At 42.4% G+C, this 17,102-nt stretch overlaps 1 protein-coding gene across 3 annotated transcripts; it reads right to left on the reverse strand.

Annotated features, from left to right (window-relative positions):
- Nucleotides 1-7,397: 7,397 nt before the first annotated feature.
- LOC119308562 lies at nt 7,398-17,083 on the reverse strand. 3 transcript variants are annotated; one of them, XM_037584694.1, is made up of 12 exons: nt 16,790-17,083; nt 16,514-16,621; nt 16,260-16,397; nt 15,430-15,750; nt 14,018-14,381; nt 12,865-13,778; nt 12,701-12,786; nt 12,342-12,560; nt 10,874-10,972; nt 9,235-9,582; nt 8,454-8,569; nt 7,398-7,664 (listed from the first exon to the last, which is right to left on the reverse strand). In XM_037584694.1, the coding sequence occupies exons 1-12, from the start codon at nt 16,892-16,894 to the stop codon at nt 7,564-7,566; spliced, it is 2,919 nt and encodes a 972-aa protein (XP_037440591.1). In that variant the 5' UTR covers nt 16,895-17,083; the 3' UTR covers nt 7,398-7,563. The 3 variants fall into 3 exon arrangements, with proteins under 3 accessions (XP_037440591.1, XP_037440589.1, XP_037440590.1); XM_037584692.1 differs by having other exon boundaries at nt 10,874-11,002; nt 16,790-17,082; XM_037584693.1 differs by having other exon boundaries at nt 10,874-11,002; nt 12,865-13,775; nt 16,790-17,081.
- Between the last annotated feature and the right edge of the window lie 19 nt (nt 17,084-17,102).

The following is a 17,102-nucleotide window of genomic DNA, read 5'->3' on the forward strand; positions in this document are numbered from 1 at the left end:
TTTCTAGACCTCTCTCTTGCAAATCGTGTTGTTGTCATCATCCACAAAAAGGGGGGAGATTGTAAGGGCATTTCCCTACTTTGTGTTTTGGATGATGATGACAACCCTTTATTGGTCTAATCATGTGCTAAGTGCTTCAGGTTCTCGGTGTTTAGGCTTACATCGGTTAGCTATTCTCTCTAGAAGGAAAAGATCGACGACGGAGTTTTCTACGTGTTTATCTCTTTGGTCGTAGGGAACTGCTACCTCTTGAGCATGTGTTGGTTTTTCCCTTGAAGAGGAAAGGGTGATGCAGCAAAGTAGCGTAAGTATTTCCCTCAGTTTTTGAGAACCAAGGTATCAATCCAGTAGGAGGTTACACGCAAGTCGCCTCGTACCTACACAAACAAATAAGAACCTTGCAACCAACGCGATAAAGGGGTTGTCAATCCCTTCACGGCCACTTGCAAAAGTGAGATCTGATAGAGATAATAAGATAAATATTTTTGGTATTTTTATGATATAGATTGGAAAGAAAAGATTGCAAAATAAAAGACGGAAGGAATAGTAAATTGATAGGAAAATAATATGATGGAAAATAGACCCGAGGGCCATAGGTTTCACTAGTGGCTTCTCTCAAGATAGCATAATTTATGGTGGGTGAACGAATTACTGTCGAGCAATTGATAGAAAAGCGCATAGTTATGAGAATATCTAGGCATGATCATGTATATAGGCATCACGTCCGCGACAAGTAGACCGAAACGATTCTGCATCTACTACTATTACTCCACACATCGACCGCTATCCAGCATGCATCTAGAGTATTAAGTTCATAAGAACAGAGTAATGCATTAGGCAAGATGACATGATGTAGAGGGATAAACTCAAGCAATATGATATAAACCCCATCTTTTTATCCTCGATGGCAACAATACAATACGTGCCTTGCTGCCCCTGCTGTCACTGGGAAAGGACACCGCAAGATTGAATCCAAAGCTAAGCACTTCTCCCATTGCAAGAAAGATCAATCTAGTAGGCCAAACCAAACTGATAATTCGAAGAGACTTGCAAAATTAATTAAATCATGCATAAAAGAATTCAGAGAAGAATCGAATATTATTCATAGATAATCTTGATCATAAACCCACAATTCACCAGATCTCGACAAACATGCCGCAAAAAGAATTACATCAAATAGATCTCCAAGAAGATCGAGGAGAACTTTGTATTGAGATCCAAAGAGAGAGAAGAAGTCATCTAGCTAATAACTATGGACCCGAAGGTCTGTGGTAAACTACTCACACATCATCGGAGAGGCTATGGTGTTGATGTTGAAGCCCTCCGTGATTGATTCCCCCTCCGGCGGAGCACCGAAAAAGTCCCCAAGATGGGATCTCACGGGTACAGAAGGTTGCGGCGGTGGAAATAGGGTTTCGTGGTTCTCTCGGATGTTTTCAGACTATATGAGTATATATAGGCGAAAGAAGTAGGTCAGTGGAGCCATGAGGGGCCCACGAGGGTGGGAGCGCACCTACCCTCCCCCCCCTTGGGCACGCCCTCCTGCCTCGTGGCTTCCTCGTTGCTTCCTTGACATCCACTCCAAGTCTCCTGGGTTGCGTTTGTTCCAAAAATAACTCTCCCAAAGGTTTCATTCCGTTTGGACTCCGTTTGATATTCCTTTTCTGTGAAACACTGAAATAGGCAAAAAATAAGCAATTTGCATTGGGCCTTCGGTTAATAGGTTAGTCCCAAAAATAATATAAAAGTGCATAGTAAAGCCCATTAAACATCCACAATAGATAATATAATAGCATGGAACAATCAAAAATTATAGATACGTTGGAGACGTATCAGGAACCCATACTATTAAGAGGGAATCCACACTGGAAGGAGTTGGGGGAAATCCTCGCACATACACTTTTGCCACCCCCTCTATTGCCTTCTGTGTTTTGTGTGAGAGAGTTCTCCCTCTCTTTTCAACTGCCTACTGTGGTCTCCCAGCGGTTGTACCGCTCGTTCGAGCGGTTGTGCCGCTGGCTCTTGGCACTTACCCAACCACCGCCCCAGGGGTGATACCCTGGGGTTGAACAGCCCAGTCATAACCAAGCGGTTGTACCACTGCTCCCGGGCGGTTGTACCGTCACAATGCTTAAAATTGACTGCGGATGTCTCTGGCGGTTGTACCGGCCAAGTACCGCTCAACAACCGGCCCGGTTTCTGTTTTTGATGTGGTACTTGGGCGGTGGTGGTCCGGTTGGTCCAGTTGTGTCCCGCAAACCGGTACTACCGGTGCCCTAAGCGGTTCTACCGCTTGGGACTTAGCCACCCAAAGTGTCCAGGGCCAGGCGGTTGCACCAGTCCTATACCGCTCGACTACCGCACTCAGGGGTGACACCCTACTGTTTCAATGCGGTGGTTGAGCGGTGGCTGGGCGGTTGTTCCGGTTGTTCACACAACCGGTACTACCACCTGCTCGCCCGATTGTACCGCCTGGTAGGGTTCTGCAGGTAAACCCTGAGTCCCGGTTGTACCGGGACAAGGAGCGGTTGTACCGCTATAGTGCTGATTTCGCAGTAAGGGTTGGATTTTAGGGTTTGCTATATAAGGGTGGTACTTCCACCTACCACACCTACCTCTGACCTCTCTCACTCCACCATTAATTCCGCTCAAGCTCTCTTGCCCGATCTCTCTCTCTAGCCACTCAAACTCGTTGATTTGCTAGGGATTGAAGGAGGAGACCTAGATCTACACATCCACCAAAGGATATTTGCTTCCCCCATACTTTCTTTTGTGGATTTTGTTACTCTTGAGTGTTTGAGCACCCTAGACGGTTGAGGTCACCTCGGAGCCACATTCCATTGTGGTGAAGCTCCGTGGTTTCGTTGGGAGCCTCCAATTCAGTTGCGGAGAGAGCCCCAACCTTGTTTGTAAAGGTACGGTCGCCGCCTTCAAGGGCACCAATAGTGGAATCACGGCATCTCGCATTGTGTGAGGGCGTGAGGAGAATACGGTGGCCCTAGTGGCTTCTTCGGGAGCATTGTGCCACCACACCGCACCAACGGAGACGTACTTCCCTTCAAAAGGAAGGAACTTCGGTAACACATCCTCGTCTTCACCGGCTCCACTCTTGGTTATCTCGTACCTTTACTTGTGCAAGCTTATATTGTGTTGCATATCTTGCTTGCTTGTGTGCTTGTTGTTGTTGCATCATATAGGTTACTCACCTAGTTGCATATCTAGACAACCTACTTTGATGTAAAATTTAAATTGGTAAAGAAAAGCTAAAAATTCTTAGTTGCCTATCCCCCCCCCCTCTAGTCAACTATATCGATCCTTTCAACTTGTCAGTGCTTTTTCAGACTCTGATTGGGTAGGATGTCTGGATGACAGGCGTTCCACTGGTGGATTTGTAGTGTTCTTTGGTCCAAACTTAATCTCCTGGTGTGCCAGGAAACAGGCTATTGTCTCTAGGTCTAGCACAGAGGCTGAGTACAAAGCTTTGGCTAATGCTACAGCTAAAATTATATGGGTGCAGTCTATTCTGAAAGAACTTGGTGTAGAAAGTAAACAAGCTCCATGTCTGTGGTGTGATAATCTGGGTGCTACTTATTTATCTGCTAATCCAGTCTTTCATGCCAGGACCAAACATATTCAAATTGATTTCCACTTTGTATGAGAACAAGTGGCTTAGAAACAACTTTAGATTCAGTTTGTGCATTCCAAAGATCAGATTGTAGATGGATTCACAAAGGCATTACGTACCAGAGCTTTGAGGATTTCAAGCATAATCTCAACTTGATGAAGTTGTGATTAAGGGGGAGTGTTAAACATCTTGTATGTAGCCCTTAGCATGACAACCTAGAGGGGATTACTTGCACGCATTTTATAGGGAGGTGCGCCCCTATCCTATAAACAAGTACGGCGTCCCCTCACGATGAGGTAAGACGCTTTCGCCTAACGCACAAACTCCATGCAGGTCCTTCAACGATGGAATGTCGTGTCAATGACGGCATCGCCAGGCTGAATTAATGAAGGTCGGACCTAGAGTTTTCATCCCTGAAACTCGTCCCTACACTAAAATGTGTAGCCATATGCCATCTTGGGCCATGTCGAGCACCCCAAACCTCTACGCCCGAGCAAGACATACAATCACCAGACTATGCTACCGTGAACCTCCAATATGGAGGCTAAAACCCACCAACCTTGCGCCCGAGACGGTTAGCAGCCTGGGTCGCGTCGTTTAGATAAATATTATCGATGCACAAGCAACCACGCCAATCGCAGATTGCCTCCATACAGGGACTGGTAAGATGTGTTGTTGTCTCGTCAAGAAACAGGAACAAGTAAAATTCATGGTTATCGTGCACGGAACTAAAACACTACGGTGCAAATCAAGTTTCTCAAATCCTAAGTACTCGAGGAAGCCCTTCGAAAAAGGACAAGAGAGATTTATCATAGCCTGTCACCAAAGTACCCGAAAGTGAAATGGGGAGCCAATTGGGACCTAGCACAAGTATGAAAAAATCAGTGCACAAAATTCTAGACTTAAACTTTCCCATAGAGAAAACACCCAGCGGAGATGTGTGCGCACACATCTGTCCCAAAAAACTAAAGGATCTTGCTCCTAAAATGGGATGTGGTATGATCGCCTGAGCGATTTCCTTCATCGGAAGGGCTACATGAGCAATGAAGATTGTCCATGTGTTTTTATACGGCAATCAGATGGATTCTGTATAGTCTCGGTGTACATGGACAATTTAAACATAATCGGTACACTTGAAGATATTGAGGAAGGGAGTTCCTTCGGAATTCAAGATGAAGGATTTGGTTAAAACCAAGTTATGTCTAGGTTTGCAACTTAAACATTCCCCTGATCGGATTCTAGTGCACCAGTTTGAGAAGGCGTATCCTTCTAAGACCCCGAAGATCGAGAGATCTTTATAAAAAAACAAGGACCCATTCAGGCCTAAGGAAGAGGGGAGCAAATTTTGTGACCTGGATTTTTCCTACGGTCCTACCTAAGTGCAGTTGGAACACTCATGTACCTCGCAAATTATACATGGATGGACATCACATTCACCGTCAATTTGCTTGCTAAGTACAATTCTGTGCCTACCAAGAGACAATGAAAAGGCATCAAGGACATCTTTCGTTACCTGGAAGGGACCAAAGATCTTGGTCTATTTTATAGAAGGATTCAAGATGTATCGCTTATAGGCTATGCCGATGCTGCGTACCTGTGAGACCCGCTGCAGGACCTTGAGAAGAGGTGTCTAGAGGGGGGGTGATTAGACACTAAGTACCAAAGTTGCAGTTTTTAACTTCTTTAAGTTTAAGTGGAGTTTAGGCACAAGTTTAACATTCACAATACATAACAAGCAAGCATGCAAAGAGTATATGAGCAGCGGAAAGTAAAGCATGCAACTTGCAAGAATGTAGAGGGAAGGGTTTTAGAGGATTCAAACGCAATTGGAGACACGGATGTTTTTGTCGTGGTTCCGATAGGTGGTGCTATCGTACATCCACGTTGATGGAGACTTCAACCCACGAAGGGTAACGATTGCGCGAGTCCACGGAGGGCTCCACCCACGAAGGGTCCACGAAGAAGCAACCTTGTCTATCCCACCATGGTCGTCGCCCACGAAGGACTTGCCTCACTAGCGGTAGATCTTCACGAAGTAGGCGATCTCCTTGCCCTTACAAACTCCTTGGTTCAACTCCACAATCTTGTTAGAGGCTCCCAAGTGACACCTAGCCAATCTAGGAGACACCACTCTCCAAGAAGTAACAAATGGTGCGTTGATGATGAACTCCTTGCTCTTGTGCTTCAAATGATAGTCTCCCCAACACTCAACTCTCTCTCATAGGATTTGGATCTGGTGGAAAGAAGATTTGAGTGGAAAGCAACTTGGGGAAGGTTAGAGATCAAGATTCATATGGTAGGAATGGAATATCTTGGCCTCAACACATGAGTAGGTAGTTCTCTCTCAGAAATAGGATGCTGGAAGTGTAGGTTCCTTCTGATGGCTCTCTCCATGAATGAAGAGGAGGTGGAGGGGTATATATAGCCTCCACACAAAATCTAACCGTTACACACAACTTGCCAAACTCGATGGGACCAAATTGATAAACTCGGTCGGACCGATTCAGCAAATCTAGTGACCGTTAGGATTTTTGGTGGGACCGAATTGCAACTCAGTGGGACCGATATGGTTAGGGTTAGGGCATAACATAATCTCGGTGAGACCGATTACACAAACTCGGTGAAACCAATTTTGGTAATTAGCTAACTAGAGAGTTGGTCAGGCAAACTCGGTGGGACCGATTACTCAAACTCAGTGAAACCGATTTTGGTAATAAGTTAACCAGAGAGTTTGCATTGTAATCTGGGTAGTACCGATTGCTCAAACTCGATGAGACCAATTTTGGTAATGGACATACACAGAGAGATTACAATCCCATCTCGATGAAACCGAGATCCCTATCGGTGAGACCAATTTGCCTAGGGTTTGTGGCAGTGGCTATGTCATCTGAACTCGGTGGCGCCGGATAGAAAGAATCGGTGTGGCCGAGTTTAACTTTAGGTTTAGGACATATGTGTGGAAGTGGGAAAGTAGTTGAGGGTTTTGAAACATATCACTAAGCACTATGGAGCAAGAAACTCATTAAGCAACACCTCATCCCTCATTGATAGTATTGGTTTTTCCTATTGACTCAATGTGATCTTGGATCACTAAAATGTAAAATGAAGAGTCTTGAGCTTGAAGCTTGAGCCAATCTTTTGTCCTTAGCATCTTGAAGGAGTTCCCACATCCTTTGGTTCATGCCACTTCATTGTTGAACTTATCTGAAACATACTAGATAAAAGTGTTAGTCCAACAAGAGATATGTTGACATTAATTACCAAAACCACCTAGGGAGCACTTGTGCTTTCACCCGCATACTTCTAAGTCACATACTAGATATGTTTTCCTTTGTGGTTGAACTACATTTTCTGAAAATCAGCCAAGCAAAATTTTGTATCGACTTCCACCAATCACTCAAAAATCATAACACTATACGAAGCATCATGAGAGTGTGTACGGATTTGACAAATGATCGGCCACATAAACATGTAGGTTGAACACCATACAAACCCCTACAATTATCTATGAAGATAATGTTGCTTATGTTGTTATGTGAAGAATAACCTTGCAAGGCATATTAATCTTAAGTTCGTCTATGCACATGAGCTGCACAAAGTGAACGAGGTGAGAATTTTGCATACTAAGTCTTGTAAGAATAATGCTAATTTGTTCACTCAACCATTATCGGTATCATCCTTCGAGAGATGTGTGTGTGTGTGAAACCGGTATGATAAGACTTAGGAAGATGCAAAGTTCAAGGGGAGAAACTTCACAAACTCATCGTTAAAATCATGGTAGATCTGGGAGATGGTTAAACAGACAAAAAAAAAGTCTACGGAACTTGAGATTTGATGAGCTATGTACAATAAATAACTGTTAGCTGAAGTGCAGAGGACAACTGTAAGTTGTAAGCGCTGTACAGTTACAAACATTCAACAGATTGGCCACAGCTACATTACACCCTCTTTTGAGCGTAAAGTAATAGCTGGCAGCCATCGTCAGCTACTGCCACTACGCTTGATTTGGCACCAACAGCAACACATGAAACTCGAGAACCTGATTGTACAAGTTGTTAAGATGAGCATGTTACAGGCAGCCTTGTAGCATTGAACAGATATAAATCATTTAATCAACAAAAACGGCTGAGGACAGGCATAAGTACATTTTAGCTACTGAGCTCCCTGCACACTGAACTATGTTTGCCAATACTATTAGAAGCTTAAGCCCAGTTCTTTTGACAGAATCTGGGGATTCTCCCAGAATCCAACCCTTACCCAGCTTCTCCCAGAATCTTTAAGCGCCATTTGTTTTACAATCCTATCTAGTTAGGGTCTAATTAGACAGGATTGTAACACAAATGGGGCTCAAAGATTCTGGCAGAAGCTGGGTAGGGGTCGGATTCTGGGAGAATCCCCAGATTCTGGCAAAAGAACTGGGCCTTAGTTATTTATGTGGAACCAGAAGAGGATGGCAATGAAACATATACTCCCTCCGTCCCATAATATAGGAGCGTTTTTGACACTACTAGTGTCAAAAACGCTCTTATATTATGGGACGGAGAGAGTATTAAATAGTATGTAAAGATTATTGTCCCACTCATCTATACAAACAGATTAATGTTCCCCTCAAAAAAAACAGATTAATGTATGTTTCGCATTCCAACTAGTAAGAAACCTTTTAGACAGGTCCAACTAGTTAGCTAGTGGATGTATATAATCCCACTATCTGGGTTCAAGTCACATGAATTTGGGTTCCAGTTTATGTCATCAGGGCTTCCCGAAGATTTTTCCTTCAAAAAACTAATAGCAGCATACTTTTAAGAAGATATAGTCTCACGTCACTTACAGTTGAAGCACTGTGTGCTGGTAAGTTTTCTCCCAGAAGATAATTCCCACATATACAAGAAACCTCCACGTGTTCCAGCAAATCCATGGTTACCACAGGCATCTACAGAAGTAGCCCTGAGAAGCAAAATGTGCATCATGAGACATTGAGGATAATTCAGGGTATGCACCTAGGAAACAGTACTCCTGTTGGCCTGCCTTGGCCTGTACAAAATCTAGGCTGGCAACTCTCTATGGGCTGAGTACAAGTAATACATTGTATGCCATTGAACACTGAGATCAAAGATTAATGATTCATCAAGATATACTCTTCTTTGCGGTTTAACCCTTTCTTTTTGAGAAACTAGTCAATAACTCTGTTAATTAGTTTCCTCATGGTATTAAGCTCTATATAGTTGTTAGGTCACAATGGGCGATGATGCTGAAATAGGTATGACTATCATGTCACTTGAGCGCGGCACCAGATTACATCTATGAACTTTGCCAGTATTTCTGTAATACTCCCTCCGTCCCAAAATAAGTGACTCAACTTTGTACTAACTTTACTACAAAGTTGAGTCACTTATTTTGAGACGGAGGGAGTATTATTTAATGCATTTTATGTGATTTTCACCAAGGGAGCACATGAGCAACCCCGGATAAAGATATATCATATATATCCATGCTTGGATACCCTAGGGAGCCTTCAAACGGAAGATGGTACCTATTCAAACCCGTAGACAAGATAGAGTGCAGTAATCAAAACATAGCATTCTATACTGTACATGGAGAAGTGAGCATACCTTGAATCAAAAACATTTCCCATTAAAACTTTATTGTTTGCCAGCAAAGCTAGCCTCCATCGAGCATTGTGTTCTTTTGCTCGAAGGTCGTGTTGGTACTCAGCTACTGAAGCAGAAGATACCATAATCCAAACCGCTATATCTTTTCCTGATAACATCAGACTGGATTCATGGTCATCTTTTTCCGACATGTCACTCACTGTGATCTCTTGTAACCTTCTCTCTATGTCATCAACTGAAGCATGAATAACATCCTCCTGTAAACTACAGAAGCCTAGAGGAAGAATCTGGAAGACGATGTCCCCTGGAGATGCAAAAGTTGACAAAAGTGTTCGCTTGGAGATGTCCCTAAGAAAATTATTGGCTACCTCAAATCAGGTGTTCACTAAGAGAATACATATAAAAGTAGTAGACCAACAAAACCACCATACATAAAGTAAATCAAAATTCAGATAGGAATATGCACTGACTGACATCACACGCAAACATTGATAACGAGCATCCATTCACTACAGTGGTGGAGCTACACACGAACAAAACAATGCATGGCCCGCCCGGCCCTAGACCAATAAATATATAATTTTGGGATCCCTGTAGCCTAACCCGTCTGGCCCGCCCAACATTTTAACTGTAGCTCCGCCAGTGATTCACTAGCAGTCTTTTACACACAGAAAGCATATGAGCTGAAAAAGAAGTGTTATGCTTATGCAGTAGATCTGGATTTTTCATCAACTTTAACACATAGGTTTTATAAGTCTTTCTAGGATGTTAGTTTGCAAAATAGCATTTTCCACTTTGAGATGAGCCCTCCGCAGTGAATACTGTGGACTTCAAAGCACACATTAGTGTTGATTCACCTATAAGGGAAAAAACTTCCATAATCCTGGCCATCTCCTCCTAATCTACTTCTATAGCTCGTTGCTGGTTCCTACAGTTGCTGAACTCTCCAATATCTGATTTGTCTTTCTCTTGAAAGTGGGAGGCTTTCTAATGAGACGTAACGTTTTTTAATATATTAATACCAGTTGTTTTGTTTGTAAAAGTAGAGTGTAATATTGTATTTAGACTCATTGAACCTTGAATTTGGCCCTCACTTGGCAACTGGTTCTTTAGTGTCTCACATAGAAGATACTGATGAAAGTTCATGCAAGAATAGTTGCATAGCGCAGCATCCAAAACCCATAGCAACAAAATTAAGATAACGATGTCTATGCTAGAAAATCCAAGGCGCAGTCGATCATACGAGGACAAACACAAGCACGAGCAACGACATTGAGGTTTCTTAACGAGGTTCACCGAACATCGGCTACGTCCCTGGGCATGACTATGGGAGCTCCTCCCCATGTACTAAATCACATGGTACAATGACGGCAAGCCCACCGAGGCCATCAGACAGCCACGTCCGGTCCAGCTACCCCTGCCACGGGCGTCCAGACCGCCCCTTTCATGATCTCTGTCTAGCCTACCAGCTTTTGTCTAGTCTATTTTGGCGACCCTGCGGTGGCTTATAATAGGCCCATGTTACACGGTTCGACTCAAGTACATAATCCTCTGCTAATTACAAGTCCAACTATAGCCTAACTCGTACTCATATACTCAACACATGTCCAACAGTCAAGAGGGAAGGATCCTAACTTACCACAAACAAAAGCCACCTGCGCCATCATGACCAATAATGAGAGAGCTGCTTGTTGGCATTTTTCTAAGCTCCAGTATTGAGGGACCCACATTACCTGAACTAGAAATGACATACTCCTCAGAGATCACACTGTAAAACAGACACAATAGTGCAATAGTTGACATACATCCAGAGTTAGTACAGCAATCTTCAAGTCTAGTATATCTTAAGTCAGAAAGAGACGTCCTGTGGATGCAATGCATCTCTAATAGGAATGTCTAGGAAAAGGTAACATCAACATGAACTTAGTAACAACTAACGCATTGCAAATATACTGAAAGTGTCGCAAGTATAAAAATACTTTGCAGGTATGAAAAAGTGCAGCTGAGAGCTGACAAAACATGTATTCATTTACTAGGCTACAAGGCAGAAACAGAAACACCAATGTCTTTGCTGTGCGTTCAGAACTACCTAGGTCTCTTTAGCCATCAGGCAGCAAAAAATAAACTATCTAGTTTGTGCATTGAACCTATGTTCTCGGGTTTGTGTTCATCGTTCTGTTATTCTTCTGGTAACAGAACCTGACGTGGTTGTCACAAAGTACGCTTATAAAAAACCTCGGCATAGATGTTTTTTCTCTTTAAGTAGAAATTTCAGATAATATTAGGGTGCGCCATATTGGAACATTAGAGTTGTATTTCACAACTTTGGAGCACAAACACTTTCAAAGGGAAATATACAACAGAACAATTTCAATTTATCATCAAATAGAATGAATTGTCTGTCAGTAAAGGAAGAATGGAACATAAAAAGAGCCAATCAGATCTTTAGGCAACTTGTTTCTTGATGTCATACAGAACTTGATAAAATATTTCAGCATAATTGGTTGTTTATAAATGTCTTGAAAGTTTTAACTAGTTAATAGGAATTTGGTGTGTTTATGTCTAGAAAGATCTAGCACAAGTTCCTTATCATTTCAGAACGTTCATTTTCTTAGTACTTTAGTAGAGTACAATAGATAATTACATAGCCGCTTATATAACAATGAAGTAGCCACAACTCTAATAGTATGGTGAGATATTATATACATATATTAGGAGCCCTATAACTGAAAACAGAATTGTAGTTGTTAATGAATGCCAATGTTTTTCTTATACATGACTAATTTGCAACCAAATAAGTTGTGTAGTTTTCTTTGTTTTATGATGAATGCACGAATGTGTATCTTTCTTTTATTATGAATGTAAGAAACTCCATCTCAGAGTGAACATGATGCCTCCAACTTTCATATAACAAAAATAGGTTGATACGCATTAATCAGATAACTAAGCTTACAACAATATAACAAGGCAAACCTTTGTATAATAAAGAATAATGTGGCAGTCATTTGAACATTTAACAACACAAATAACACTGGAAATGTGTCACACCATGCAGGCCGTAAAATTTGGGAGAAAGGAAGCATTTTAATGCTTATAAGCAATTGTACCTCCATCCAGCTACCATCATCCATACATGCAAGTTTCTGCTGTCTTCAGCTGCTACAACATAATTTGGCTCAGATATCGAAAAGCAAGACACTGTCCCAGAAGGCATCAATTTGGTCAACAGCGAGATGTAGCCGAAGTTAACAGATACAATCTTCAGAGAATTGTCGCCGCACTGATCCACTTTGCACAAGGAGCATGAACAATCAATGCTTTGCATCCTGTCAATAAGTTATGTGATTAGCATCAATACAAGGGTACATCAAACATTTCCGGCATGGCACAAAAGGATAAGAAACTGCCCATCAGGGGGATAACCTCCTTTTCGAAAAAAAACAGCACAAAAGGATAAGATTACAACCTGCAACATGGTATCCGTATACCGCTAAGGAGGACAAGAAACTGCCCATCAGGTGTAAACTGTATCCCAGATCTTCCAAATGTAGACTGAAGCAAAAAAAAAGTATCAAACAAATGAATATTATGTCTTAACTGACAAAAACTCTATACATAGGAAGCTCTTACATTCCCTGTAGAAGCCTGCTCCAATGAGGGTAGTAGAAGGGTAGTGTAACCAACAAAATTAGGTGGTTTCTCATGGTGATCATTAGGAGTGATGTCATACACGTAGAGAAATCTCTTACAGCTCTCTGAAGATCCACAGAGTACATAAATATTTAAACTGCTACTGTCTTTGGTGTTCAGCATGATAGACAAGACGGGCATCGGGTGCAGGTAGCAGCCCATAAGTTCTAGATGATGATCTGATCCTTTTGATGATGTTTCTGGGTGTTTGGATAGTAGACCATTCACATGATTAATGTTTGAACGTGCATGAGAAACATCGTGCCTATTGCCCATGTTATTGTCACCTGCCCCGTCTGTGGATATTGAAAAGCCATTGTTGATAACTTCTTTTGGGTCCTTCAACCGCTGCTGGCGCTGCGCTGCTTCAACATTGCCGTTACCATGATTGTAGTGCACGGGGTGGGAACTATCATCCATGCCAAACTCTTCCTCTAGACAAGCAAGGAGCGAATCAGACAAAATATACTGACCTTTCTCATGATCATATACCACATCAGGAATATCTTTTCTACTGTGTACCTCAACCTGACACTCAGAAAATTCAGCATGATTTTCCCTTCTGCTATTTAGCAACTTTAAGTTATCATTAGGTTCCCTAGAGCATGCATCATCAAACTCATGGTGAGCAGCCGTAGGTTTGGATTTGCTGTCACCCCCAACCTGTCCATCATCCTCAAAACTATCTGCGACGACAGCTTTCATGTCGTCTGATTTAGAGATTTGTTCACCATTCATGGAATCATAATTAGGGCCGATGTCTTTAACCGCCTCACACAGAGGTTCCTCGTGTACATGTGCTTGAGAGCCATTCATGTTCCCTTCACCAACACTTGTAGGCAAAGTGGCACCTGCTGAAGGCAAGAAACTGTTCAGAAGAACCATATATTTCTTACACACTGGGAAAAAGTTATCGGTCAAATGCTGTGAAACTTGGGGGTTATTTCTGTAAGCTGCTTGGCCAAAGAAAGTTTCGCTTTTCCAAAAGGGGTATTTCTTGATTATGATGAATCAAATTTCTACAGAAGATATACTTCTTTTTATAAAATGGGTCAATGGAAAATATATTTTCTACAGAATGAACAAAAATTACCTTTGCAACCATCAGCAGAGGGATTTTGAGCTGCAACACTTCTCGCTAAAACTGCATCTTCTTTCTTTTTTTGCTTAACCTTCCTTCTTCTGTAAGTTTTCTCCAGAAGGGGGATAGCTTGGGGAAGCAAAAATGTCATCATAGACCTGGCTACTTCCTTCTCTGCTGCTTCCAGGTCAGACTTTTCAGAGCCTAAATAAGAACTGGAAGATAGACCATCTTCCTGAGATGAATTTGGAACATAGTCTCCCAACTTATCATTAACCAGAGTGCATTTTGAATCACAGGGTATTTCCTCCAGCAATGGAGGCATGCATATTGGAGTAGAGACAACAGACAACTGTGAGTTGCTTACAGGATCTCCCTTGAACATTGAAAAGTAAATGTCGTTATCAAATACTGGCCTTTCAACTATAAACTAGAGTCAAAATTCAGAGCTGCTAAAAGAATACTCAGGTAGACATCTAACCAGCAGCTAAAACATGACAGAGTTTAAGAACGTGATAATCAACATTTAAGTCCTTAATATCCTGGCTAGGGTACAGAATAATTTCTTCGTTGTAAAACCAAGATATATTTGTTCATAACCATAGCATTAGCAAAGAAATGAGTCAGAGCGATATAAAGGCACATATTCCCGTCCAGGCTATAAGTATAACAGCTATGATCCAAAATTTGCCCTTCATTATTTTCATAAAAGGGTTATTGCCAGATGGCTATTCAGTGCGCAAAGCTCTCTTAACTCCTTAAGATCAAATTGAAAAATATATGGCTCTCTAGAGCGCAATTCTAATTCCTGAAGCTAGAAAGAATTATTTTCATAAAAGGGATATTGCCAGATGGCTATTCAGTGCGCAAAGCTCTCTGTAACTCCTTAAGATCAAATTAAAAAATATATGGCTTTCTAGAGTGCAATTCTAATTCCTGAAGCTAGAAAGAATTACCTCAAAGTCGGCTAATGCTAACCATTCAACATCATACTCTTGAAATAAAGTTTTCTGAAACAACAGAAAATTCAAACAAACTATGTGACACTAGTGGTCTATTTTTCTTTCTCGGTCAGTTCCTCTAACATTCGAACTCTATGGGATGAATAGCAGACCTCCATCCATCCATTTCAGCGGATAATGTACGACATTTACTTTGTTGATGTAAAAGAGATTAAGTATATGATCTAGGTGGAGTATAGATAAAAAGTTAAAAGCAAGCACCATATCTGATGGTGGACCACATCCTATGCAACAAACGATAGTTTCATCCACGGTAAGCTGTGATTTTTTTTATTTTTTTATTGGAAAAGGAGGTTTGCCCCCGGGGTAGTTTATTTTGCAGTTGAACCAACAAATATAATGTCAAAAGTAGTCAAACATTAAGTATACTGCAAGGGGAAAATCCTAAAAAAATCAGCATACCTTGTTGAAACTTTGACGAGCAGATTTATCCAACTCTACTGCGCTGTTATCAGCTGAAGTCAACATATCCTGGTTGTGGGCTCTCTTAGCGGTACCTTCCTCCTGGATCGGGTTCATACTTCTTTTAGCAGTTACAACAGTCTTGTCCAAACAAACATGCTGCTCTTCATGATCATCAGAAACATCAGCTGCAACCGTATCAGTTGACGGTGAAGCAGCACCATAAATTTTTGGAGAAGGCATGTCTATTCCAAATCCAGTCGAATCTACTAGAAGCTGACGAAGCAGTCTCTGAACAGATGCATTTTTGAACCCAAAAAGCTGCACAAGACAACAGCAAAAACAAACATTTATAATCTGGCTATGATAAACAGTGTTGAAGGCACGCAGTTATGGTCTATTGAAAAGTGTAACAAGAATCAAAAATAGCAATGATCATGGTCTGCTTTATATTGATTCACTGCAGGTTGCTGACTCCTGTTGGAACAACTATCTGGATTCAAATGATATAACACTGTGAACGTGACAGGGCCCTGGAGCTATAGTACTCAATTGCTAGCACCAAAGTGTTTGTTTGTCTGTCTACATAGTTCCCTTCTTGTCATACATCAAGAAATAGGTTCCACTTGTAGTCATACCAGTAGATTCTGATGTGAGTGATGGCAAACCATCTATAACTTGTTAAACGTCTATGTGGTTCTACAGAAAGTGTACAGGGGGATGGGCAATGCCCTCGCCATGAGCTTCCTGGGAAAAGCAAACTAGGAAGGAACATTTTCATTGCAATGCACAGGTTCAGGTAACTAAATAAATGGATATGAAGAGCATGCCTCGACGCCGTCAATCTTCTGAGGGAAGCTCCCCGCCCTCTGCCAGTCCCTGACTTTGGCCCCTGTCTTCTTATGGAAGTTCTTCCAAGCTATGTCCGGTGTCTGCCCTGTCGCGCAATCTCCCTCGGTGGATGTGACCTGCATGCAGATTGAGCCCATCACTTTTGATTTCATTTACAGTGGGTCAACATCCAGGTAGCAGAAGGTGGTAATCAGTGGTAGTAGTACAGAAGATTGTGTTTGTTTGTGTGAACCTGGAATACAGGCCCTCTGGGTCCTTGCTGGATCTCCATGGCGTACGATATCCCGGAGAAATGGCGGACGGCGTGATAGCCCACCGGGTACGGGTGGCGATCCTTGCCCTTGGGTGAGCAAACAAGGAAAGGTGAGGTGTTAGGGAGTACACCGACCATGGATTCCACATGTAAATCCAACTGACGAGACCTAAGAGAGCAAAGGTGAAGACGATGCCTCGATTGGGAATAGGACGCGAACCCTAGGGGAGGGAGGGAGAGGGAGGGAGAGCAAACCCTTGAGCAGCTCCAGTACTTGCGCTCCCATTCGCCGCCGCGGTAAAGCGCACCCGCCGACACCATCTCGATGAAGTGGTCCCCATCGGCCTCCTTCGCCGCCATCTCCTCTCGTCTTCTCCGCTTCACCCAGCAAAAAAAATGGCAGAGGGAGAGAGCGCGGGCGATGCGGTTAGTTTTGGTGGGGAATTTTGCGAAAAAATGGCGGCAGGAGCAAAAGAAAAAGAAAAAGGAATAAAATGGCAGAGGGAGAGAGCGCGGGCGATGCGGTTAGTTTTGGTGGGGAATTTTGCGAAAAAATGGCGGCAGGAGC

This window comes from Triticum dicoccoides, chromosome 5B (assembly GCF_002162155.2).
Source record: "Triticum dicoccoides isolate Atlit2015 ecotype Zavitan chromosome 5B, WEW_v2.0, whole genome shotgun sequence".
Taxonomy (NCBI): Eukaryota; Viridiplantae; Streptophyta; class Magnoliopsida; order Poales; family Poaceae; genus Triticum; species Triticum dicoccoides.

What these genes read in the sequence shown, in the direction of transcription:
- LOC119308562 (XM_037584692.1), bottom strand. Translation starts at nt 16,894, where the DNA reads ATGGCGGCGAAGGAGGCCGATGGGGACCACTTCATCGAGATGGTGTCG. An exon ending in AGTACTGGAGCTGCTCAAGG is followed by an intron (nt 16,622 to 16,789) that starts GTTTGCTCTCCC and finishes TGCTCACCCAAG; the next exon opens with GGCAAGGATCGCCACCCGTA. An exon ending in CCAGAGGGCCTGTATTCCAG is followed by an intron (nt 16,398 to 16,513) that starts GTTCACACAAAC and finishes ATCTGCATGCAG; the next exon opens with GTCACATCCACCGAGGGAGA.